The 27607-nt window shown below is 45.6% G+C and overlaps 1 protein-coding gene across 3 annotated transcripts in view; it reads right to left on the bottom strand.

Annotated features, from left to right (window-relative positions):
* LOC134355083 (guanine nucleotide exchange factor VAV3) overlaps nucleotides 1–27607 on the bottom strand; it is a 398893-nt gene that overhangs the window by 312016 nt on the left and 59270 nt on the right. For all 3 annotated transcript variants that reach the window (XM_063064827.1, XM_063064829.1, XM_063064828.1), the window contains exon 3: nucleotides 18171–18229. In XM_063064827.1, the coding sequence (XP_062920897.1) occupies nucleotides 18171–18229 (59 nt within the window). The remainder of the gene's footprint in view (nucleotides 1–18170; nucleotides 18230–27607) is intronic.

Raw genomic sequence — 27607 nt, 5'->3', positions numbered from 1 at the left:
GGTGCAATGAGACCTGGGTGTCATTATACACCAGTTATTGAAAGTGGGCATGCAGGTACAGCAGGCGGTGAAAAAGGCGAATGGTATGCTGGCATTTATAGCGAGAGGATTCGAGTACAGGAGCAGGGAGGTACTACTGCAGTTGTACAAGGCCTTGGTGAGACCACACCTGGAGTATTGTGTGCAGTTTTGGTCCCCTAATCTGAGGAAAGACATCCTTGCCATAGAGGGAGTACAAAGAAGGTTCACCAGATTGATTCCTGGGATGGCAGGACTTTCATATGAAGAAAGACTGGATGAACTGGGCTTATACTCGTTGGAATTTAGAAGATTGAGGTGGGATCTGATTGAAACGTATAAAATCCTAAAGGGATTGGACAGGCTAGATGCAGGAAGATTGTTCCCGATGTTGGGGAAGTCCAGAATGAGGGGTCACAGTTTGAGGATAAAGGGGAAGCCTTTTAGGACCGAGATTAGGAAAAACTTGTTCACACAGAGAGTGGTGAATCTGTGGAATTCTCTGCCACAGGAAACAGTTGAGGCCAGTTCATTGACTATATTTAAGAGGGAGTTAGATATGGCCCTTGTGGCTACGGGGATCAGGGGGTATGGAGGGATGGCTGGTGCAGGGTTCTGAGTTGGATGATCAGCCATGATCATAATAAATGGCGGTGCAGGCTCGAAGGGCCGAATGACCTACTCCTGCACCTATTTTCTATGTTTCTAAAGAAGAGGAAGTATTGGCACTTTTAAGGAATATTAAAGTGGATAACTCTCCAGGTCCTGACAAGATATTCCCTAGGACCTTGATGGAGGTCAGTGACGAAATAGCAGGGGCTCTGACAGAAATATTTCAAATGTCATTAGAAATGGGGATGGTGCCGGAAGATTGGCATATTGCTCATGTTGGTCCATTGTATAAAAAGGGTGCTAAGAGTAAACCTAGCAATTATCGGCCTGTAAGTTTGATGTCAGTGGTGGGTAAATTAATGGAAAGTATTCTTAGAGATGGTATATATAATTATATGGATAGACAAGGTCTGATTAGGAACAATCAACATGTATTTGTGCGTGGAAGGTCATATTTGACAAATCTTATTGAATTTTTTGAAGAGGTTACTGGGAAAGTTGACGAGGGTAAAGCAGTGGAAGTTGTCTATATGGACTTCAGTAAGGCCTTTGACAAGGTTCCACATAGAACCATAGAAACTACAGCACAGAAACAGGCCCTTTGGCCCTTCTTGTCTATGCCGATCCATTTTCTGCCTAGTCCCACTGACCTGCACACGGACCATATCCCTCCATACACCTCCCATCCATGTATCTGTCCAATTTATTCTTAAATGTTAAAAAAGAACCCACATTTACCACCTCGTCTGGCAGCTCATTCCATACTCCCACCACTCTCTGTGTGAAGAAGCCCCCCCCTAATGTTCCCTTCAAACTTTTCTCCCCTCACCCTTAACCCATGTCCTCTGGTTTTTTTCTCCCCTTGCCTCAGTGGAAAAAGCCTGCTTGCATTCACTCTATCTATACCCATCATAATTTTATATACCTCTATCAAATCTCCCCTCATTCTTCTACGCTCCAGGGAATAAAGTCCTAACCTATTCAACCTTTCTCTGTTACTGAGTTTCTCAAGTCCCAGCAACATCCTTGTAAACCTTCTCTGCACTCTTTCAACCTTATTTATATCCTTCCTGTAATTTGGTGACCAAAACTGAACACAATACTCCAGATTCGGCCTCACCAATGCCTTATACAACCTCATCATAACATTCCAGCTCTTATACTCAATACTTCGAAAAATAAAGGCCAATGTACCAAAAGCTCTCTTTACGACCCTATCTACCTGTGACGACACTTTTAAGGAATTTTGTATCTGTATTCCCAGATCCTCCTGTTCCACTGCACTCCTCAGTGCCTTACCATTAACCCTGTATGTTCTACGTTGGTTTGTCCTTCCAACGTGCAATACCTCACACTTGTCAGTATTAAACTCCATCTGCCATTTTTCCAGCTGGTCCAAGTCCCTCTGCAGGCTCTGAAAACCTTCCTCACTGTCTACTACACCTCCAATCTTTGTATCATCAGCAAACTTGCTGATCCAATTTACCACATTATCATCCAGATCATTGATATAGATGACAAATAACAATGGACCCAGCACTGATCCCTGTGGCACACCACTAGTCACAGGCCTCCACTCAGAGAAGCAATTCTCTACCACCAGTCTCTGGCTTCTTCCATCGAGCCAATGTCTAATCCAATTTACTACCATGGAAGGGTAGCTAGGAAGGTTCAATTGTTGGGTATTAATATTGAAGTAGTAAAATAGATTCAACAGTGGCTGGATGAGAGACACTACAGAGTAGTGGTAGATAACTGTTCGTCAGGTTGGAGGCTGGTGACTAGTGGTGTGCCTCAGGGATCTGTACTGGGTCCAAGGTTGTTTGTCATATACATTAATGATCTGGATGATGGGGTGGTAAATTGGATGAGTAAGTATGCAAATGATACTAAGATAGGTGGAGTTGTGGATAATGAAGTAGGTTTTCAAAGCTTGCAGAGAGATTTAAGCCAGTTAGAAGAGTGGGCTGAAAGATGGCAGATGGAGTTTAATGCTGATAAGTGTAAGGTGCTACATTTTGGTAGGACTAATCAAAATAGGACATTGAAGAATGCAGTAGGACAGAGGGATCTAGGAATAATGGTGCATAGTTCTCCGAAGGTGGAATATCATGTAGATAGGGTGGTGAAGACAGCTTTTGGTATGCTGGCCTTTATAAATCAGAGCACTGAGTATAGGAGTTGGGATGTAATGTTAAAATTGTACAAGGCATTGGTGAGGCCAAATTTGGAGTATTGTGTATAGTTCTGCTCACCGAATTATAGGAAAGATGTCAACAAAATAGAGAGAGTACAGAGAAGATTTACTACAATGTTTCCTGGGTTTCATCACCTAAGTTACAGAGAAAGGTTGAACAAGTTGGGTCTTTATTCTTTGGAACGTAGAAGTTGAGAGGGGACTTGATAGAGGTATTTAGGGGTAACATGAGGGGGAACTTCTTTACTCAGAGTGGCAGAGGGATGGGAACCGGAATGATAGAGCGGAGGAAGGGGAAAACAGAAATAAATCTAAGATAGTGAGCAGTAAAGATGTCAGGAAAGACAGGCAGGTGATGGGGCAAATTTGTAGCCATTGGGATGAGTTGCAGTGCAATAAAGTTGCAGTGAAATCAAAGCGATAAGTACCAAATACTGGTCTTAAGGTGTTATACTTAAATGCACGTAACATAAGAAATAAGGTGGATGATCTTGTTGTACAGCTACAGATTGGCAGGTATGATATTGTGGCCATCACTGAGACGTGGCTAAAGGATACATGTCTCTGGGAGCTGAACATCCAAGGATACACGGTGTATCGGAAGGATAGGAAGGTAGGCAAAGGGGGAGGCTTGGCTTTATTTGTAAGAAATGATATTAAATCATTAGAAAGAGGTGATATAGGATCAGAAGGTGCAGAATCTTTATTGGTTGAGCTAAGAAATCGCAGGGGTAAAAGGACCCTGATGGCAGTTATTTATAGGCCTCCAAACAGCTGCAGTGATGTGGACTACAAATTACAACAGGAAATAAAAAAGGCTTGTCAGAAGGGCAGTGTTATGATAATTGTGGGGGATTTTAACATGCAAGTGGATTGGGAAAATCAGGTCGGCACTGGATCTCAAGAGAATTTATAGAATGTCTGCGAGATGGCTTTTTAGAACAGCTTGTTGTTGAGCCCACTAGGGGATCGGCTGTACTGGATTGGGTATTGTGTAATGAACCGGAGGTGATTAGAGAGATTGAGGTGAAGGAACCCTTAGGAGACAGTGATCATAACATGATGGAGTTCACTATGAAAGTTGAAAGAGAGAAGCCGAAATCCGATGTGTCGGTATTTCAGTGGAGTAAAGGAAATTACAGTGACATGATAGAGGAACTGGCCAAAGTTGACTGGAAAGGGACACTGGCGGGAAGGATGGCACAGCAGCAGTGGCTGGAGTTTATGCGAGAAATGAGGAAGGTGCAAGACAGGTATATTCCAAAAAAGAAGAAATTTTCGAATGGAAAAAGGATGCAACCGTGGTTGACTAGAGAAGTCAAAGCCAAAGTTAAAGCAAAGGAGAGGGCATACAAGGAAGCAAAAATTAGTGGGAACACAGATGATTGGGAAGTTTTTAAAAGCTTACAAAAGGAAACTAAGAAGGTCATTAAGAGGGAAAATATTAACAATGAGAGAAAGCTAGCAGATAATATCAAAGAGGATACTAAAAGTTTTTTCAAGTATATAAAGAGTAAAAGACAGGTGAGAGTAGATATAGGACCGATAGAAAATGATGCTGGAGAAATTGTAATGGGAGATGAGGAGATGGCAGAGGAACTGCCATCAGTCTTCACCGAGGAAGACAGCAGTATACTGGACACTCAAGGGTGGCAGGGAAGCGAAGTGTGTGCAGTCACAATTACGACAGAGAAAGTACTCAGGGAGCTGAATAGTCTAAAGGTAGATATATCTCTCGGACCAGATGGAATGCACCCTCGTGTTCTGAAGGAAGTAGCTGTGGAGATTGCGGAGGCATTAGCAATGATCTTTCAAAAGTCAATAGATTTTGGCATGGTTCTGGAGGACTGGAAGATTGCAAATGTCACTCCGCTATTTAAGAAGGGGGCAAGGAAGCAAAAAGGAAATTATAGACCTGTTAGCTTGACATTGGTGGTTGGGAAGTTGTTGGAGTCGATTGTCAAGGATGAGGTTACAGAGTACCCGGAGGCATATGATAAGATAGGCAGAACTCAGCATGGATTCCTTAAAGGAAAATCCTGCCTGACAAACCTATTACAATTTTTTGAGGAAATTACAAGTAGGCTAGACAAGGGAGATGCAGAGGATGTTGTATATTTGGATTTTCAGAAGGCCTTTGACAAGGTGCCACACGAGGCTAGTTAACAAGATAAGAGCCCATGGAATTACGGGAAAGTTACATACGTGGATAGAGCGTTGGCTGATTGGCAGGAAACAGAGAGTGGGAATAAAGGGATCCCATTCTGGTTGGCTGCCGGTTACCAGTGGTGTTCCACAGGGGTCCGTGTTGGGGCCGCTTCTTTTTACATTGTACATCAACGATTTGGATTATGGAATAGATGGCTTTGTGGCTAAGTTTGCTGATGATACGAAGATAGGTGCAGGGGCCGGTAGTGCTGAGGAATCAGAGAGTCTACAGAGAGACTTGGATAGATTGGAAGAATGGGTAAAGAAGTGGCAAATAAAATACAATGTTAGAAGGTGTATGGTTATGCACTTTGGCAGAAAAAATAAACGGGCAGACTATTATTTAAATGGGGAAAGAATTCAAAGTTCTGAGATGCAACAGGACTTGGGAGTCCTCATACAGGATACCCTTAAGGTTAACCTCGAGGTTGAGTCGGTGGTAAAGAAGGCGAATGCAATGTTGGCATTCATTTCTAGAGGAAGGGAGTATAGGAGCAGGGATGTGATGTTGAGGCTCTATAAGACGCTGGTGAGACCTCACTTGGAGTACTGTGAGCAGTTTTGGTCTCCTTATTTAAGAAAGGATGTGCTGACGTAGGAGAGGGCACAGAGAAGATTCACTAGAATGATTCCAGGAATGAGAGGGTTAACATATGAGGAACGTTTGTCCGCTCTTGGATTGTATTCCTTGGAGTTTGGAAGAATGAGGGGAGACCTCATAGAAACATTTCGATGTTGAAAGGTGTGGACAGAGTGGATGTGGCAAAGTTGTTTCCCATGATGGGGGAGTCTAGTACGAGAGGGCATGACTAAAGGATTGAAGGGGCACCCATTCAGAACAGAAATGCGGAGAAATTTTTTTAAGCCAGAGGGTGGTGGTGAATCTATGGAATTTGTTGCCACGGGCAGCAGTGGAGGCCAAGTCATTGGGTGTATTTAAGGCAGAGATTGATAGGTATCTGAGTAGTCAGGGCATCAAAGGTTATGGTGAGAAGGCGGGGGAGTGGGACTAAATGGGAGAATGGATCAGCTCATGATAAAATGGTGGAGCAGAGTCGATGGGCCGAATGGCTGACTTCTGCTCCTTTGTCTTATGGTCTTATGGTAACTGTGTGGAACGAGCTTCCAGCAGAAGTGGTTGAGGCAGGTTCAATGTTGTCGTTTTGAAGTTAAATTGGACAACTATATGGACAGGAAAGGAATGGAGGGTTATAGGCTGAGTGCAGGTCGGTGGAACTAGGTGTGGGTAAGAGTTTGGCACGGACTAGAAGGGCCGAGATGGCCTGTTTCCATGCTGTAATTGTTGTATGGTTATATGGTTAATATTTGTTTTCTTTCCTTGTGAGAAATGGTTGATTTTTGATTTTGTCCAATTCTGAACAATACTTTTCATGACAAGAATAATACCACTATATTATACTTTTTTTAAAAAAAATCTAGTATGTTAGTTTGTCAGAAAGAAAGATGTATTTGTTTTTAAAAGGTTTTGTTATCAAGTGTGGCAGCAATGTAGTACAGATCTTAATAAACCAGTCGGTACCTGATTCAGCCCTTGGCCTGTGCTAATTAACCCCCATCGTTAATACACTACACCAACTCAGATGTGCAAATTCCTGGGCCTTGCCAAATCCCACCACACTAGATGTGAGGTCCTTCTCCTACAGAACCCCCTTCTCCATTTTTCCCCCGTTAGAAACATAGAAAACCTACAGCAAAATACAGGTCCTTCAGCCCACAAAGCTGTGCTGAACATGTTCTCACCTTAGAACTACCTAGGCTTACCCATAGTCCTCTATTTTTCTAAGCTCCATGTATCCATCCAGGAATCTCTTAAAAGACCCTATCGTTTCCGCCTCCACCACCACAGCCGGCAGCCCATTCCACGCACTCACCACTCTCTGCCTAAAAAACCTACCCCTGACATCTCCTCTGTACCTACCTCCAAGCACCTTAAAACTATGCCCTCTTGTGCTAGCCATTTCAGCCCTGGGAAAAAGCCTCTGACTATCCACACAATCAATGCCTCTCATCATCTTGTACACCTCTATCAGGTCACCTCTCATCCTCCATCGCTACTGTGAACCCAGCCACCTTTTCAGAGTGACCACCTGAGCGTCTAGATTCACCACCCCATGATTGTGCAACAATAAATCACCAACTGACAGAAGTCCGACCTGACATGACTGACATCCCCCTCGCTAACCTGGATTTAGTTTTCTATGTTGATGGAAGCTCCTTTATGGACAACCAAGGCCAGCACCGTGTAGACTATGCTGTTGTTTTGGACATAGAAACCGTGGCGTCCGCTTCCTTTTCTTTCTCCTCACTTGGCGCAGACAGCTGAACTCTTTGCACTCACGAGAGCAAGCATCCTAGCCACTGGGAAATCGGCCAGTATTTTTACAGACTCTAGATAGGCCTTTGGAGCCGCTCATGACTTGGGCCAATTTTGGAAAGCTATGGGTTACGTCACCTCCCCGGCAGGCCCATCACTAATAAAATTTACATTGACAACCATCTGCCTCCCTTCACAATTAAACGCTCTGCACACACTAAAGGTACCACTGAGACTAACCGTGGAAACAACAGAGCGGACTCAGCTGTGAAACAAGCTGCCTGATTGCTCTCCAAATGACTAATCACTGGGAAAATCTGAATCCCCCGTTTCCGAATCAAAGGACATGCCTGGAATTGAGGATGTCTGTGTTTTGCAGACGAACGCCCCTAAAAGGAGAAAGCCACCTGGGAATCGGCTGGATATTTTTACTCAGTGACCGAGGACCTCTGGCTTACTCCTGCCCGTCAGGTCTGTGTACCTGAAACTATACTGGGCTATATTGTAGATTTTTTACATACTAATACTCACCTTGGCAAGGAGGGAATGGTAAGGCAATGTTTGGAATCATGGTGGAGCTCAGACTTGGAGAAAGTAGCTGAGAATATTGCCAGATAATATATCAAGATATGCCAAGAACATACTCCAGGAAAAGACACCCCATGCCCAAAGAGATATATCCAGTTGCCAAGATACCCTTCCTGCCAACTACAACTCAATTTTATCAAATTACAGCGCATGCACTGTTATAAGTATTGTCTTGTGATACTTGATGTTTTTAGCAGATGGATTGAAACATATCCCACCACAGATAACAAAGTCGATACCATGGTGCATATCTTGTTGAAAGAAATCATTCCCAGATTCGGAGTACCGGAGTAAGTTGTATCTGACAACGGCCCTCATTTTGTTGGTGAGATTAATACCACACTATGCCAGGCTCTTGGTATTAAACATTACCCCCACAGACCGCAGGCTGCCGGCCTGATTGAAAGGGCTAATGGAATGCGAAAAAAAAATCTGGCTAAAAACTAGGACAAGAAACTGGTCAAAACTGGCTTAAAGTGCTGCTAATAGTCTTGTTCCAGATGAGAACTCATTATCAGACCAAGCATGGTTTATCAGCAGCCGAAATAGTACATGGCAGATCATTTAGAACCCCATGGAAGGCTGCCTTGCTGACCCCAAAATTACCTGAGATGGACCTGAATGAAATGTCGAATGAAATTATAGGGTATATCCTGGCACTAACCAAATCTCTCCAGGTATTGCATTCACAGGTGAAGGAGGCTCACAGGGAAGGGGAGGAACTGGAAAATGAACATCGAGTTTGCCCAGGGACTCTGTTCTCATAAAGAACCATCTTAGAAAGAAGCTTGAGCCTCACTGGAAAGGACCCAACCAAGTGAAACTGACCACTCCAATGCCAGTCAAACTACAAGGACTTCCAAAATGGACATATCTAGAACACGTCAAACGTGTGCATTCATGAGTAAACTATTACTGTCTATACTTGTACTGTAATCTTAAGCGCTTGTATTGTAGTAACCGAGTCAAACAGCTTCCTGTCGCTTTGCTATTATTATGCTGGGAAAATGGACTCATCTGCCTGCTGGGTGTGTGCAGCAATTCCTCCCCATGGGAAGACAGGGGTTCCCCTAATAGCCGTTCCGCTGAATAGCAGTGAACAACGGTCAGTCAGTTTTCTAATGACACTCAAGACTAGTGAGGCCCAAAATTGCACCAGTGATGTGATTGGAGACTGTGGGTGCCACTGCTTTGATGGCTGGAACATTCGTCTCCCTCCCACTCAGGAAAAAGCCATCTGATGGGGAGGTCAGACATCATGGCCCTCCACCATTGTCAGATCTGACCAACCAGCGAATACTTTCAACGGTAAGGAGACTTACTTTCTGGGCAATAGCACCTATGTCATTTATACAATGGCCAAACCACCACGCCCCCTAAACAGAACTCAATGGGTTTGCAGAGAAAGGAGCTACTTGTGGCTCCCAGGAGAGACAGCTAGCCGATGGGACACCTAACAAGGGAGCAAAAATGGATGGGATGCTGCTTCCTGGCTCACCTTGTACCCCACACGCGAATGCTGAAAACCCTGGACCAGCACCCTTTCCTCCTATGGCAAAAGCGAGGAATCTCACAACCGGAGCGCTTCTGCATGATAGCTTTTCCTTTCTACTGGGTGGCCCACAATTCAAGGGAAATCATCAACCTGGCCGCAGTTTTGGAGGAGATGGGCAATAGTACCACTAAGGCCATGGATGGCGTCCAGGATCAGGTGAGGGCCATCACTGCTGAAATGATGGTGCTACGACAGACTGTTTTACAAAACCGAATTTGTTCTGGCTGAAAAAGGAGGTGCATGTGGCATTAAAGGACTAGAGTGCTGCACCATAGTCCTGGATGAATCAGAGAACATCACCTCTCTCTCCATTCACAGTCAAAAGGAGGGAACTGAACTCTGGAAAATCATGGCTTGAGCTCAAAATGGAAATTGTGGCCCTTCAGTGACATCTTCGCAGGATGGAGTGGTATACTGCCTCATTATGCTATCATCATCGCAGAGTACTCATACTTATTGCACTTTTCCGATGTTTATGGCCCCCTGTCAGCCGGTGCTTTATCCCTACACCTACAGGGATATTTATACAAATAGTGCCCCTAAATAAAGGGGACCTCAGAGAGACCAAGGTGCAAATGATAAGGATGGAGACTACGATGATCCACCCTTCTTACACGAATATGAAAATTAAGATGTACAACAACTTAATTTTGATCATCCTAGTTGTCGTGGAATGACAAAAGGAAGGAATGAAGACTTATATGTAGAATTACAGGGCTAGAACCTAACTGACTTATTGGCAGCTTGACAAGTCATTCTGTGAGCATAATGTATGAACAAAGAAGTGTTTGCTCCATGAGAAACTTCTCAGTCTACCCTTATCTGTATGTGATAACAATGTATATCAGCAGCTCCAAACTGTATTCTGGGCTCACTTGGCTGCAGATTTTCTCAAGTTTAGTGAGCAGGGACTCTGTGTTGCCAACTGAGAACACAAGCTTGCTAATAAACAGTACGTACTTTTCAGTAAACTGTGTTTGACAGTTATTCCCCGGGTCTGAACCTAAAGGCCTCTGGTAGAGAGGTAGATCGACAGGGAGATGTAGGGATGGGATGGGGAAGATAGGGTAGGGGAGAGATGGGATGCGGGAGATGGGGAGGGGGAAATGGGGTGTGGGATGTGGGTTGGGAGAGATGAGGTGGGCGAGATAGGGAGATGGGTGGAGCGGTGAGTGAGATTTGGAGATGGATGGGGTGAGGTAGACGGAGATGTGGTGGAAATGGGAAGATGAGGATGGGGAAAAGGAAAGAGGAGTTGATGGGCGATGGAGACATGGGAAGGGTGGGGTAAATGGTGAGATGGGGTGGGGTAGACAGGGAGATGGAGTTGGGGAGAGGAAGGGAAAGAGGGGTTGATGGGGAGATGGAGTGAGATGGGGAAGCCATGGGGTGAGGGAGTTGGAGAGAGGTAAGTGTGGAGGAGGGGAGTAGGAAATGGGGAGGGTGGAGAAGGTGTGAGGGAGATGGCTTGGGGTTATAGGAAGATGGGGTGGGGAAAGGGATGGGATGGAGAAGTTGGGGTAGGTGAGAAATGGGGTGCAGGTGATGGGGATGTGCTGGGAAAGGCGGGGAGGATGAAATGGGGGCAGGAGATGGGGTGAGGAAGATGGGGGTGGGCAAGATGGGGTTGGTGAGATGGGGAGGTTGAGATGGGGAGGGGGTTGAAGGAGGGGAGATGGGGAGCTGGGTGGTGGCGACTTGGAAATGGCAAAATGGTATGGGGTAGATGGGGAGATGGGGTGAGGGAGATAGGGAGATGGAGACCAGGAGTTGTGGTGATGGAGATGGGAAGATGCAGTGACGAAAATGGGTAGATGTGGTGATGGAGGTGATGGGGATGTGGAGATGCGGTGTTGAAAACAGGGAAGGTGAGATAGGTGGGGAGTGATTGTGTTGGGGAGATTGGGAAATGGGCAGATGGGGAGATAGGATGAGGGTGATGGAGAAATGGGGATAGGGAGATAATAAGGGGAGGTGGGGTGAGAGGAAGAGGAAGATAGGAAGCGTGAGCTGGGTTGGGAAAGATGGGAGACAGGATGAATGCCATGGGGAGATGGGTTGAGAGAGACGGGGAAATGGGGAGATGGGGAGGGGAAAATGGGATGGGATGGGGTAAATGGGAAGACGGAGAGAGGAAAATTCAACTCCAAAGAGAATGGGGGGTATGTCTACAGAGCCAGTGTTCTGTTCTGGGTGTCAGATATGAGAATTCCAGGAGACACCCAGCCTCCCTGATGGCCACATCTGTACCAGGTGCACCGAGATGCAGCTCCTCAGAGACCGTGTTAGGGAACTGGAACTGCAGCTCGATGACCTTTGACTTGTTAGTCATCTCAAGGCTACAGCAGACAAATAAATGGGTGGGGGAAGCGGGGGTATCAGAGAGTGGAGAGCACCCCTTTGGTGGTCCCCCTCAGCAATGAGTACTCTATTTTGGGTACTGTTGGTGAGGGGGGGGAGCAACCTATCTGGGGGAAGCAAATGCGGCTATGCCTCTGGTACTGACTCTGGCCCTGGAGTTCAGAAGGGTAGGAAACTGAGAGGGTGGGAGCAGTAATAGGGGACTCTATAATCAGGGGGACAAACAGGCGATTCTGTGGACATAAAAAGGAAACACGAATGGTAGTTTGCCTCCCAGGTGACAGGATCTGAGATGTTTCTGGACGTGTCCACAATATCCTGAAAAGGGAGGATGAGCAACTAGAATTCGTTGCACATATTGGTACCAACGACATAGTTAGAAAAAGGGAGGAGGTCCTGAGAAAATAATATAGGGGGTTAGGAAGGAAGCAGAGAAGCAGAGCCTCAAGGGTAGTAATCTCAGTATTGCTCCCAGTGCCACGCAACAATGAGCAGGGGAATAAAATGAGGTGGCAGATAAATGCGTGGCTGAAGAATTGGAGTAGAGGGCAGGGATGCAGATTTCTGGATAAGTGGAACCTCTTCTGGGGCAGGTGGGACCTATACAAAGGGGACAGGTTGCACCTGAATCGGAGGGGGACCAATATTCTTGCGGGCAGATTTACGAGAGCTGTTGGGAGTGGTTTAAACTAATATGGCAAAGGGATGGGAACTGGCACGATAGAGCTGAGGATGAGCCAGCAGGTTTACAAGTAGATGATGGGTGTAACATGAATGTAAGGAAGGACACGCCAGTGATTGGGTACAAAGGCAGACAAAGCAAAGAGTTAAATTGTTCTACAGAGGCAAAATTCAAAAGTGCAAAGAATGCAGGACTGAAGGTGCTGTATTTAAATGCATGTAGCATTCGAAATAAGGTGGATGAACTCGTGGCGCAATTAGAGATTGATCGATATGACATTGTGAGCAATACTGAGTCATGGCTGAAAGAAGGCCATAGTTGGGAGTTCAACATCAAAGGATATACTTTGCAGTGCAAGGACAGGCAGGAAGGCGTAGGTGGTGGTGTGTTCCTGTTGGTAAGAGATGAAAGTAGATCTTTAGAAAGAGGTGACATTGGGTCAGAGAAAATTGAATCTTTGCGGGTGGAGTTAAGAAATTGCAAGGGTAAAAAACTATCAATGGAAACATACATAGGCCTGCAGATAGTAGCCAAGATGTGGGATTGAAATTTTAAGATGAGCTGGAAAAGGCATGTGATAAGATCATAGGACATAGAAGCAGTATTAGGCCTTCAGCCCATCGAGTCTCCTGGATTCCACTCAACCCTATACACCTGCCTTCTCGCCATATCATTTGATGCCCTGACCGATCGGGAAATGATCAACTTCCGCCTTAAATATACGAAAGGACTTGGCCTCCACTACAGTCTGTTAGCAGAGCATTCCACAGATTTACTACTCTCTGGCTAAAAATTTACTCCTTACTCCTGTTTTCAGAGGTCACCACTCAATTTTGAGGCTGTGCTTTCCAGTTCTGAATATGCCACCAGAGGAAACATCCTTTCCACATCAAACCTATCTACTCCTTTCAACATTCGGTAGGTTTCGATGACAGCCCCCGGCATTCTTCTGAATTCCAGTGGGTACAGGAACAAAGCTTCTAAACGCTGCTCATATGTTAGCCCCCTCATTCCAAAATTCATGCTTATGAAACTCCGCTGGACTCTCTCCAACAGCAACACATCCTTTCTGAGATATTGAGCCTAAAACTGTTGACAATACTCTAACTGTGGTCTGACTATAAGACCATAAGATATAGGAGCAGAAGTAGGACAATCGGCCCATCGAGTCTGCTGTGCCATTCAATCATGGGTTGATCCAATTCTTCCAGTCATCCCCACTCCCCTGCCTTCTCCCCAGACCCTTTGACGCCCTGGTTAATCAGGAACCTAGTCTCTTATAAAGACTCAGCATTATCTCCTTGCTTTTAGAAGAACATTAGAACATAAGCACATAAGCAATAGGAGCAGAAGTAGCCTATCTGGCCCATCGAGCCTACTCTGCCATTCAATAAAATCATGGCTGATCTGACCATGGGCTCATCTCCTCCTGCCTGCCTTTTCCCCTAACTCCCCTGCGATGCAAAAATCTGTCCAACCTTCTCTTAAATATACCAACCACTGAAGTAAGACTCACTGGTCTGTAAATTCCTGGGCTATCGCTACTCCCTTTCTTGAATAATGGAACAAAATCTGCAACCCTCCAATCCTCCGGAACCTCTCCCGTCCCCATTGATGCTGCAAGGATCATTGCCAGAGGCTCAGCAATCTCTTTCCTCACCTCCCACAGTAGCCTGGGGTACATTTCGTCTGGTCCCAGTCACTTATCTAACGATGCTTCCCAAAAGCTCCAGCACATCCTCTTTCTTAATATCTACGTGCTCAAGCTTTTCAGTCCGCTGTAAGTCATCCCTACAATTGCCACAATCCTTTTCTGTAGTGAATGCTGAAGCAAAGCACTCATTAAGTACCTTTGCTATCTCCTCCGGTTCCATATACACTTTACCACTGTCACACTTGATTGGTCCTATTCTCTCACGAATTATCCTCTTGCTCTTCACATACGTATAGAATGCCTTGGGGTTTTCCTTAATCCTGTCCACCAAGATCTTCTCATGGCCCCTTCTGGCTCTCCTCATTTCTTTCTTAAGCTCCTTCCTGCTAGCCTTATAATTTTCTAGAACTCTATCATTACCTAGTTTTTTGAACCTTTGGTAAACTCTTCTTCTTGATTAGATTTACACAGCCTTTACTACACACTCAACCTGTAAATTAACCTTCTTGGAGTCTTCACTTGGATTCCTAAGTCCCTCTGCACCTCTGATGTTTGAACCTTCTCCACATTTACTATTCTCTCTTTTACCAAAATGCATTATCATACATTTCCCAACACTGTATTCCCTCTGCCACTTTTTTGCCCATTCTTCCAATTCATATCAGTCCTGCTGCTATTACATTGCTTCCTCAGCACTACCTAAGCCTGCACCTATCAGACCATAAGACATAGGGGCGGAATTAGGCCATCTGGCCCATCGAGTCTGCTCCATCATTCAATCATAGCAGATCCTTTTTTTCTATCTCTTCCTCAACCCCAGTTCCCGGCCTTCTCCCCATAACCTTTAATACATGTCCAATCAAGAACCGATCAATCTCTGCCTTAAATACACCCGACAATCTGATACAACCAATGACCTGGCCTCCACAGCTGCATGTGGCAACAAATTACACAAATTCACCAGCCTTTGGCTAAAGAAATTTCTCTGCATCTCTGTTTTGAAAGGATGCCCCTCTATCCTGAGGCTGTGCCCTCTTGTCCGAAACTCTCCCACCACAGGAAACATCCTTTCCACATCCACTCTGTCTAGGCCTTTCAATGTTCAATGAGATTCCTCCCCCCCATCCTTCCGAATTCCAGCAAGTACAGACCCAGAGCTGTCAAACGTTCCTCGTATGATAACCCTTTCATTCCTGGAATCATCCTTGTGAACCTCCTCTGGACCCTCTCCAATGCCAGCACATCTTTTCAAATCAGCACAACCTGTTCACAATACTGAAGGTGAAGCCTTAGCGTCACATACTTGCTCTTGTATTCTAGACCTCTTGAAATGAATGCCAACAAGACATTTGCCTTCCTCACCACCCACTCAACCTGCAAGTTAACCTTCAGGGTATTCTGCACAATGACTCCAAAGTCTCTCTGCATCTCAGATACCTGGATTTTCTCCATGTTTAGAAAATAGTCTATACATTGATTTCTACTGCCAAAGTGCATGACCATGTATTTTCCAACATTGTATTTCATTTGCCACTTTCTTGCCCATTCTCCTAATCTGTCTAAATCCTTCTGCATCCTACCTATTTCCTCAACACTACCTAACTCTCCACCAACCTTTATATTATCTGCAAACTTTTCTACAAAGTTACCCCTGCTCAAGGTGGTGGAGATGGGGAAGGTGAGATGTGGGTAGGGAGATGGGGAGATGAGGTGGGGGAGAAGGAGTAGGGGAAATGGGCTGAGTGAAATGGGTAGATGGGACATGGGGTGGGGGAAATGGGATTGTATAGATGGGGAGATAGGATGAGGGTGATGGAGACATGGGGCTGGGGAAATAGGGAGGGGGAGATGGGGTGAGGGATATAGCAAGATGGAGATGGGATGGGGGAAATGGGAGATGGGATGGGCGCAATGGAAATATAGGATGAGGGCAATGGGGAGATGGGGTGGTAAAATGGGAATATGGGGAAAGGGAAATGGGGAGGGAGTGCAGAAGGGGATGGGAGATAGGATGAGGGAGATGGGTAGATGGGGATATGGGGACAGGGAGATGAGGAAATAGGGAGAGGGAAATAGGAAGATGGGGAGACAAGGTGGAATAATGGGGAGGGTGGGAAAGAAAGGGAGATAGGTTTGAGGAGATGTGGGAGAGATAGGTAGATGGGGTGATGGAAATGAAAGATGTAGGGGAGATGGTGAAATTGGGTGGAGGAGATGGGATGTGGAAGATGGGGTGGGGAGATGTAAAGATAGGGGGATACTCTTAATAATTTCTCCTTTGGCTCCTCCCACTTCCTTCAAACTAAAGGTGTAGCCATGGGCACCCGTATGGGTCCTAGCTATGCCTGCCTTTTTGTTGGCTTTGTGGAACAATCTATGTTCCGTGCCTATTTGGTATCTGTCCCCCACTTTTCCTTCGCTACATCGACGACTGCATTGGCGCTGCTTCCTGCACGCATGCAGAACTCGTTACCTTTATTAACTTTGCCTCCAACTTTCAACCTGCCCTCAAGTTTACCTGGTCCATTTCCCACACCTCCCTCCCCTTTCTAGATCTTTCTGTCTCTGTCTCTGGAGACAGCTTATCCACTGATGTCTACAATAAGCCTACTGACTCTCACAGCTATCTGGACTATTCCTCTTCTCACCCTGTCTCTTGCAAAAACGCCATCCCCTTCTCGTGATTCCTCCATCTCCGCCGCATCTGCTCTCAGGATGAGGCTTTTCATTCTAGGACGAGGGAGATGGCTTCCTTTTTTAAAGAAAGGGGCTGGCTTCCCTTCCTCCACTATCAACTCTGCTCTTAAACGCATCTCCCCCATTTCACGTACATCTGCTCTCACTCCATCCTCCCGCCACCCCACTAGGAATAGGGTTCCCCTGGTCCTCACCTACCACCCCACCAGCCTCTGGGTCCAACATATTATTCTCCGTAACTTCCGCCACCTCCAACGGGATCCCACCACTAAGCCCATCTTTCCCTCCCCCCCTCTCTCTGCATTCCGCAGGGATCGCTCCCTACACAACTCCCTTGTCCATTCGTCCCCCCCATCCCTCCCCACTGATCTCCCTCCTGGCACTTATCCGTGTAGGCGGAACAAGTGCTACATATGCCCTTACACTTCCTCCCTTACCACCATTCAGGGCCCCAAACAGTCCTTCCAGGTGAGGCAACACTTCACCTGTGAGTCAACTGGGGTGATATACTGCGTCCAGTGCTCCCGATGTGGCCTTTTATATATTGGCGAGACCTGACGCAGACTGGGAGACCGCTTTGCTGAACATCTACGCTCTGTCCGCCAGAGAAAGCAGGATCTCCCAGTGGCCACACATTTTAATTCCACATTCCATTCCCATTCTGACATGTCTATCCACGGCCTCCTATACTGTAAAGATGAAGCCACACTCAGGTTGGAGGAACAACACCTTATATTCCGTCTGGGTAGCCTCCAACCTGATGGCATGAACATCGACTTCTCTAACTTCCGCTAGGCCCCACCTCCCCCTCGTACCCCATCTGTTACTTATTTTTATGCACACATTCTTTCTCTCACTCTCCTTTTTCTCCCTCTGTCCCTCTGAATATACCTCTTGCCCATCCTCTGGGTCCCCCCCCCACTCCGTCTTTCTTCCCAGACCTCCTGTCCCATGATCCTCTCGTATCCCCTTTTGCCTATCACCTGTCCAGCTCTTGGCTCCAACCCTCCCCCTCCTGTCTTCTCCTATCATTTTGGATCTCCCCCTCCCCCTCCCCCTCCAACTTTCAAATCTCTTACTCACTCTTCCTTCAGTTAGTCCTGACGAAGGGTCTCGGCCTTAAATGTCGACTGCACCTCTTCCTACAGATGCTGCTTGGCCTGCTGCGTTCACCAGCAACTTTGATGTGTGTTGCTTAAAGATAGGGGGATTGGGTTGGGGAGTTGACTGGGAAAAGGCAGCAGGAAATTATTCTGTCCTTACCTGACCCCAGAGCTGAGGGCGATGGGTGTGTGTGAGAGACGGGACAGGGTATTGATCACCTGGGGAAGAAGATGACAATGATATTATTAATGGTCTGAACTGTTGCCCCTGACCAACACTCTTTACACAGCCATGGTCCACCCGCTTCTCCCCATACCTTCCATTCATCAGCCCTCCATACTCTCCCTCCCATCTTATCACTATACTCATACATCAGCACAGAGACTCCACACATCCCTATCTCCTACCCAGACCTCTAACTTCCACTGACCCTTTCACCCTTCTGTTTCTCTATGCACCCCTTGTCTCTGTATCCCACTCCAGCCCCCATACTCTGCTCTGTCTTTGTAACCTCCCCCTGCCCGTACAACACTCCCTGTCCTTTGATACCTTTCTGGCCCCTATACCCGCACTTGCCCTTGAGCCTACCAAGGGTAAGGCTATCTTTGATTGTGTGTTGTGTAATAAGCCAAATCTTACTAGGGAGCTTAACATAAAGGAACCCTTAGGAGGCAGTGATCATAATATGATTGAATTCATATTGCAGTTTGAGAGGGAGAAGCATCAGTCACATAGAAACATAAAAAATAGGTGCAGGAGTAGGCCATTCGGCCCTTCGAGCCTGCACCGCCATTTATTATGATCATGGCTGATCATCCAACTCAGAACCCTGCACCAGCCTTCCCTCCGTACCCCCTGATCCCCGTAGTCACAAGAGCCATATCTAACTCCCTCTTAAATATAGCCAATGAACTGGCCTCAACTGTTTCCTGTGGCAGAGAATTCCACAGATTCACCACTCTCTGTGTGAAGAAGTTTTTCCTAATCTCAGTCCTAAAAGGCTTCCCCCTTATCCTCAAACTGTGACCCCTCGTTCTGGACTTCCCCAATATCAGGAACAATCTTCCTGCATCTAGTCTGTCCAATCCCTTTAGGATTTTATACGTTTCAATCAGATCCCCCCTCAATCTTCTAAATTCCAACGAGTACAAGCCTAGTTCATCCAGTCTTTCTTCATATGAAAGTCCTGCCATCCCAGGAATCAATCTGGTGAACCTTCTTTGTACTCCCTCTATGGCAAGGATGTCTTTCCTCAGATTAGGGGACCAAAACTGCACACAATACTCCAGGTGTGGTCTCACCAAGGCCTTGTACAACTGCAGTAGTACCTCCCTGCTCCTGTACTCGAATCCTTTCACTATAAATGCCAGCATACCATTACATGTATCAGTGTCGCAATGGAATAAAGGGAATTACAGAGGCATGAGAAAGGAACTTCCCAGATGGATTGGATGGGGATACAGGCAGTAGAGCAGAGGTAACTGAACTTTTTGAGAATAGTTCACAAGGCGCAGGATAGATATGTCCCACAAAGGAATTAGTTCTCAGATGGCAGGGGTAGGTAACAGTGGCTGACAAGGGAAGTTAAGCACTGCATAAAAGGGCATATAAGGTATCAAAAGTGAGTGGGAAGTTGGATAATTGGGAAGTTTTTAAAATCCAACAAATAGAACCATAACATTTCAGCACAGAAACAGGCCTTTTGGCCCTTCTTGGCTGTGCCGAACCATTTTTCTGCCTAGTCCCACTGACCAGCACACAGACCATATCCCTCCACACACCTCTCATCCATGTACCTATCCAAGTTTTTCTTAAATGTTAAAAGTGAGCCCGCATTTACCATTTCATCTGGCAGCTCATTCCACACTCCCACCACTCTCTGTGTGAAGAAGCCCCCCCTAATATTCCCTTTAAACTTTTCCACCTTCACCCTTAACCCATGTCCTCTGGCTTTTTTCTCTCCTAGCCTCAGTGGAAAAAGCCTGCTTGCATTCACTCTATCGATACCCATCACAATTTTATATACCTCTATCAAATCTCCCCTCATTCTTCTACGCTCCAGAGAATAAAGTCCTAACCTATTCAACCTTTCTCTGTAACTCAGTTTCTCAAGTCCCGGCAACATCCTCATAAACCTTTTCTGCACTCTTTCAATCTTATTAATATTCTTCCTGTAATTTGGTGACCAAAATTGTACACAATACTCCAAATTCGGCCTCATGGATGCCTTATACAACCTCACCATAACATTCCAACTCTTAATCTCAATACTTTGATTTATAAAGGCCAATGTACCAAAAGCTCTCTTTATGACCCTATCTAGCTGTGACACCACTTTTAGGGAATTTTATATCTGTATTCCCAGATCCCTCTGTTCTACTGCACTCCTCAGTGCACTACCATTTACTTTGTAAGTTCTACCTTGGTTTGTCCTTCCAAAGTGCAATACCTCACATTTGTCTGTATTATCCCTGGACGTGTGCTCAAGGAATGTGCTGATGTATTAGCAGATGTCCTAACAGACATTTTCAACATCTCCCTTAGTCAAGCCATTGTCCCCAGATGCTTCAAAACCTCCACAATCATCCCTGTAGCAAAGAAATCAGTTGTAGCCTGTCTGAATGATTACCGTCCCATTGCCCTGACCCCCATAGTGATGAAATGTTTTGAACGGCTTGTCAAGCCTCATATCACAGCCAGCCTCCCCTCATCACTGGATCCTCTACAGTTTGCTTATCGTCCAAATCGCTCTACGGAGGATGCAATATCCACCACACTGCACACAGTTCTCTCTCACTTGGACAACAAAGACACTTATGCCAGAATCCTGTACATTGATTTCAGTTCAACGTTCAACACCATGATCCCGCACAGACTAGTGGAGAAACTGTCACTGCTTGGCCTTAACACTGCCATGTGTCGCTGGATTCTGGATATTTTGACAGAGAGACCACAGTCAGTTCGTGTTGGCAGGAACATCTCTGACTCCATCACACTGAGCACTGGATCCCCACAAGGCTGTGTGCTTAGCCCATTGCTGCTTACACTGCTAACACATGACTGTCCAGCCATATTCAAGGAGAACTTGATTATTAAATTTCCTGATGATATGGGCTCATCAGCAAAAATAATGAAACAATGTACAGGGAGGAGGTCAAACACCTAGAGAGCTGGTGCAGGGATAACAACTTGATGCTTAATGTCACCAAAACCAAGGAGATGATCATCAATTTCAGACGGTCTCAGCCTGAGCACACACCCCTCAGCATCAGCGGCTGCACAGTGGAGAGAGTGGAAAACATCAAGTTCCTTGGGGTGCTGATCTCGGACAATCTCACCTGGCCCAGGAACACCACTGGGATTGTGAAACGGGCCCAGCAGAGATTGCACTTTCTGAGGAAGCTTAAACAAACATCACTCCCCACTAACATCTTAACTACATTCTACAGAGGCGTGGTTGAGAGTGTGCTGACCTTTTGCATCACAATCTGGTACTCCAGCTGCAGTGCTGTCGACAAAAAAGCCTTGCAGAGGGTGGTTAGGGGAGCAGAGAAGGTTATTGGGGTTTCCCTACCTTCTGTCCAAGACCGCTTTCAGAGTCGATGCCTCCAGAAGACACGGTACCTCATTAAAGACCCCTCACACCCTCTCCATGAACTGTTTGTTCTTCTGCCATCAGACAAACTTTACAGGAGCATCAAAACTAAAACCACAAGGCTACTAAACAGCTTCCTCCCACAGGCAGTCAGACTGCTAAATAGCTGCTCCACCTGACTCTACTTTTGGACACTTTTAACTTGCATGGACACTTATAACTTGATTTTAACTGACATGTGGCTGTTGTGTTTTACTATTTATTGTTATGTTTATTATTTAGTGTTACATTTGTTATGTTATGATTGCACTGCTCCTGGGAAACGCTCTCTCATTCTGCCCTGCAGAGCTGATGTATGGTTAGAATGACAATAAAGTTTTTTGAATCTTTGAATCTTTATTAAACTCCATCTGCCATTTTTCAGCCCATTTTTCCAGCTGGTCCAAATCCCTCTGCAAACTTTGAAAACCTTCCTCACTGTCCACTACACCTCCAATTTTTGTATCAGCAACCAATTTGCTGATCCAATTTACCACATTATCATCCAGATCATTGATATAGATGACAAATAACAATGGACCCAGCACTGATCCCTGTGGCACACCACTAGTCACAGGCTTCCACTCAGAGAAGCAATTCTCTACTACCACTCTCTGGCTTGTTCCATTGAGCCAATGTCTAATCCAATTTACCACCTCTCCATGTATACCTAGCAACTGAATCTTCCTAACTAACCTCCCATGCAGGACCTTGCCAAAAGCCTTACTGAAGTCCATGTAGACAACATCCATTGCCTTCCCTTCATCCACTTTCCTGGTAACCTCCTCGAAAAACTCTAATAGATTTGTCAAACATGACCTACCATGCAAAAAGCCATGTTGACTCTCCCGAATAAGTCCCTGTCAATCCAAGTACTTGTAGATCCTATCTCTTAGTACTCCTTCCAATAATTTACCTACTACCGATGTCAAATTTACCAGCCTATAATTTCCCGGATTACTTTTAGAGCCTTTTTTTAAATAACGGAACAACATGAGCTATCCTCCAATCCTCTGACACCTCACCCGTAGAGATGGACATTTTAAATATGTCCGCTAGGGCCCCTGCAATTTCAACATTAATCTCCCTCAAGGTCTGAGGGAATACCCTGTCAGGTCCTGGGGATTTATCTACTCTAATTTGCCTCAAGACAGCAAGAACCTCCTCCTCCTCAATCTGTATAGGTTCCATGACCTCACTACTTGTTTGCCTTATTTCCATCGACTCCATGCCAGTTTCCTTAGCAAATACAGACGCAAAAAAAAAACATTTAAGATCTCCCCCATAGCCGACCACTCTGATCTTCAAGAGGACCCATTTTATCCCCTACTATCCTTTTGCTCTTAATATACCTGTCGAAGCTCTTTGGATTATCCTTCACCTTGACTGCCAAGGCAACCTCATGTCTTCTTTTAGCCCTCCTGATCTCTTTCTTAAGTATTTTTTTGCACTTTTTATACTCCTCAAGCACCTCATTTGCTCCCTGTTTCCTATACATGTCATACAACTCCCTCTTCTTCTTTATCAGAGTTCCAATATCCCTCAAGAACCAAAGTTCCTTATTCTTACTCACTTTGCCTTTAGTCCTGACAGAAACATACAAACTCTGTACTCTCAAAATTTCTCCTTTGAAGGCCTCCCACTTACCAATCACATCCTTGCCAGCGAACAACTTGTCCCAATCTACGCTTTTTAGATCCTTTCTCATTTCTTCAAATTTGGCCTTTTTCCAGTTTAGAATCTCAACCCGAGGACCAGATCTATCTTTATCCATGATCAAGTTAAAACTAATGGTGTTATGATCACTGGAACCAAAGTGTTCCCCTACACACACTTCCGTCACCTGTCCTAACTTGTTTCCTAATAGGAGATCTAATATTGCATCCTCTCTAGTTGGTACCTCTATATATTGATTTAGAAAACTTTCCTGAACACATTTTACAAACGCTAACCTGTCTAAACCTTTAACAGTATGGGAATCCCAATCAATATGTGGAAAATTAAAATCCCCTACTATCACAACTTTATGCTTCCTGCAGTTGTCTGCTATCTTTCTGCAGATTTGCTCTTCCAATTCTCGCTGACTGTTGGGTAGTCCATAATACAGCCCCATTAATGTGATCATATCTTTCCTGTTTCTCAGCTCCACCCATATGCCTTGGTAGACAAGCCCTCTAATCTGTCCTGCCTGAGCACTGCTGTAACATTTTCCCTGACTAGCAATGCCACCCACCCCCCCCCCACCCTTCATTCCTCTGCCTCTATCACGTCTGAAACATCGGAACCCTGGAACATATAACTCCCATCAGGGTCTCTTTACCCACAACTATTCCACATCTTCCAATCCCATGTCACTTCTTTCTAAGGATTTGATTTCATTTTTTACCAACAGATCTACCCACGCCCTCTGCCTATCTGCTTGTCCTTTTGATACAATGTGTATTCTTGGACATTCGCCTCCCTGGTTCTTCTTTCAGCCACGATTCTGTGATGCCCAAAATGTCAAACATGCTAATCTGTAACTGTGTTGCAAGTTTACCTACCTTATTTAGTACACTGCATATATTCAAAATAACATCTTCGTTGCTGCATTCATCATCTTTTTCAATCCTGTCCACCTTTTACATTGCAACTCATCCTGTTTACCGCAATTTTACCCTATCTTTAGCCTGCCCTTGCTAACAGTCCCATTGCCTCTATAAACTAACTGCCCATCCTCAACCCTATCACTCCGGTTCCCATCTCCCCGCCTAATTTGTTTAAATCCTCCTGAACAGCTCTAGCCAACCTGCCTGCAAGGATATTGGAACCCCTCGGGTTCAGGGGCATCCCGTCAATTTTTTTACAGGTCGTTGCTCCCCTGGAACAGATCCCGATGATCCATAAATCTGAACCCTTGCTTTCTACAACAGTTCCTCAGCCACTTATTCACCTCCAAATCATTCTATTCAGACCCTCACTGGCACGTGGCACAGGCAGCAATCCAGAGATTATTATCCTGGAGATACTGCTTTACAGTTTTCTACTTAGCTCCATAAAAGCTCTCTTCAGGACTTCCTCACTTTTCCTACCAATGCCATTCATGCCAGTATGTACCAAGACTTTGGGCTGCTCACCCTCCCCCTTAAGAATGCCATGGACCCAATCCAAGACATCCCTGATCCTGGCAACATCTGAGTGTGTCTATCGTCTCAGTTCCTCTGACTGTGGAATCTCTCATCAACACTGCAGTCCTCTTCATCTCTTTTCTCTTCTGAGCCACAGCATTAAACTCAGTGCCAGAGACCTGGTTACTACGGCTCCCCCCAGTGCCGTATCCAAAGCAGTATATTTATTATTGAAGTGAACGGCCACAGGGGTACTCTGCTATCTATCTTTCAGTTGAGAGGAAGCATCTCAGCCTGAAAATTGACAGCCCACTTCCTCCCTGACCTGTTGAGCTCCTGCACCACTTTGTCATTGCTCATTATGCCGACTGCACGCTGTGTTAGAGAACAGCTCCACCCATTTCCTTGGGGGTGCAGTTGACTGTAATTGGATGATTAAAGTCATTAATCAAAGTTCAACATCAAAGGTTACAGGGAGAAGGTCGGGAAGTGGGGCTCCTATACCTTATGATCTTAATAAGAGTAATTGCCTTGGGCTTCATAGGTGTAAAGGCGTGGGCTAGTCAGTGCTGCTATTGAGCTGAGGATGGTTCACACAGCGATTAACTACTATCACAGCAGCCATACTAAAACCTCCCTGAGTTCAGCAGTCAGGGGGTCCCCTTGTCCAAGATCAGGCAGTGGAAGGGACCAGTTCAGAAAAGCCAAAACTGGTGCACAGTAACATCCCATGAATGGGATAAGTGACTATCTGTATGTACTTCTGTTTATATCATATTTTTACAATTTTGGGGTGTATTTGGCCCATTAAGTAGTCTTTGCTGGCTTGTCACTGAGCCCCTGTAAACCAATCCCCCTACATTCCCATCAACTACCCCCCAGATTCCACCCCTCACCCACAAACTGGGGACAATTTATAGCGGACAATTAACTCTCCCTCCCCGACCTGCACGTCTTTGGAATGTGGGAGGAAACTGGATCACAGGGGCGGGGGGGGGCGAGGGCTTTCAAATAGTCACAGGGAGGATGTGCAAACTCCACACAGACAGTGCTGTGCCATTGCCCTACCCAGACCAAAGGAGTGTTTGTTGATGACTTGAGATTCCACAGGGATCACTTTACACCACACAAAGGGCACACACATGTTGGGTTCAGAGAGCACTCCCCCTCTGAATGAGTTATTCTATTTCCTCTCTTGAATATGTGACTCTCCATCTCTGTTTGTATTGTGCTAGTTCCCCTATGAATGTGCAACTCCTTGTTGGAACTGTACTCGTTCCCCTCTGAATGTGAGGCTCTCTCTCTGTACTGTGCCTTGGGTGTCTGTGTCTCAGACTCTGTCATGTTCAACCTGATACAGTATTTTGGATTCACAGATTTGGTGCAGCTGTGGAGGAAAGTCTTGTCAACAGGACACCAGAAACACAGCTAGTTTCATAAGGCTTGTGTGTGGTCAACCATGCTCTTTGTTGCATCGTCTGGTCTGAACAGCTCTCTCCAAACCTCTCTCTCTTTATACCTCCCCCTGGCTATCTCTGTTGCTTCTGCTCCATCTCCATCCCTTTATCAAACTCTTTCTCTATTTCTATGACCTATCTATCTTTCCCTACCTCTAATGGCTCTCAGTACCTTTCAGTTTTACACCATGCACCCTCCCTCCCCATCTCTGTTGCTTCTCTCTCTGTTCCGGTTTACGATGGCCTGGGGAAGCACAGCAACAACTTGATGTCAGCAAACAAAAATAACTACTTTATTACTCACACTTTTTCTCAAAAACAATCACTGCAATCAATAGCCTGTAACTTCCTTTTTGGAGTTGAGCTTTTGAACTGCCTGTACAACTTGGCATTTTTATGGATACTGAAGTCTCGAAGTTGCAGGATGGTTGTGGTATGGTGTGCATGGGTTGCAGGACATACTTGGCCATTGCTGGAACAGGCTTGGAGCCAATGTTAAGCGGCGGATCCAAGATGAGGTGAACCAAGACAAGGCAGGGTCGAGAGAGCAGGGCCCGAACCAGAGATCGAGGAACAAGACCACAAGACCATAAGATATAGGAGCAGAAGTAGGCCATTCAGCCCATCAAGTCTGCTCCACCATTCAATCATGGGCTGATCGAATTTTTCCATTCATCCCCACTCCCCTGCCTTCTCCCCATACCCTTTGATGCCCTGGTTAATCAGGAACCTATCTATCTCTTCCTTAAACTCACCCAATGACTTGACCTCCACAGCCTCGTGGAAACAAATTCCACAGATCTACCACCCTCTGACTAAAGTAGTTTCTCTCCATCTCAGTTCTAAATGGGCATCCTACAATCCTGAAGTTGTGCCCTCTTGTCCTAGAATCCCCTACCACGGGAAATAACTTTGCCATATCTAATCTATTCAGGCCTTTTAAAATTCGGATTGTTTCTATAAGATCCTCCCCTCATTCTCCTGAACTCCAGGGAATACAGCCTAAGAGTTGCCAGACGTTCCCCATATGGTAACCCTTTCATTCCTGGGATCATTCTCGTAAATCTTCTCTGAACCCTCTCCAATGTCAGTATATCCTTTCTAAAATAAGGAGCCCAAAACTGCACACAATACTCCAAGTTTGGTCTCATGAGTGCCTTATGGAACCTCAATATCACATCCCTGCTCTTATATTCTATACCTCTAGAAATGAATGCCAACATTGCATTCGCCTTCTCCACAACCGACTCAATCTGGAGGTTAACCTTTCAGGTATCTTGCACAAGGACTCACAAGTCCCTTTGCACCTCTGCATTTTAAATTCTCTCCCCATCTAAATAATAGTCTGCCCGTTTATTTCTTCCACCAAGCTGCATGACCATTGTTACATACTCAAGG

The sequence above is a fragment of the Mobula hypostoma genome, chromosome 12 (assembly GCF_963921235.1).
Source record: "Mobula hypostoma chromosome 12, sMobHyp1.1, whole genome shotgun sequence".
Taxonomy (NCBI): Eukaryota; Metazoa; Chordata; class Chondrichthyes; order Myliobatiformes; family Myliobatidae; genus Mobula; species Mobula hypostoma.
Note: the sequence above shows the minus strand (reverse complement) of the source record. Positions and strands in the feature narration are given on the sequence as shown.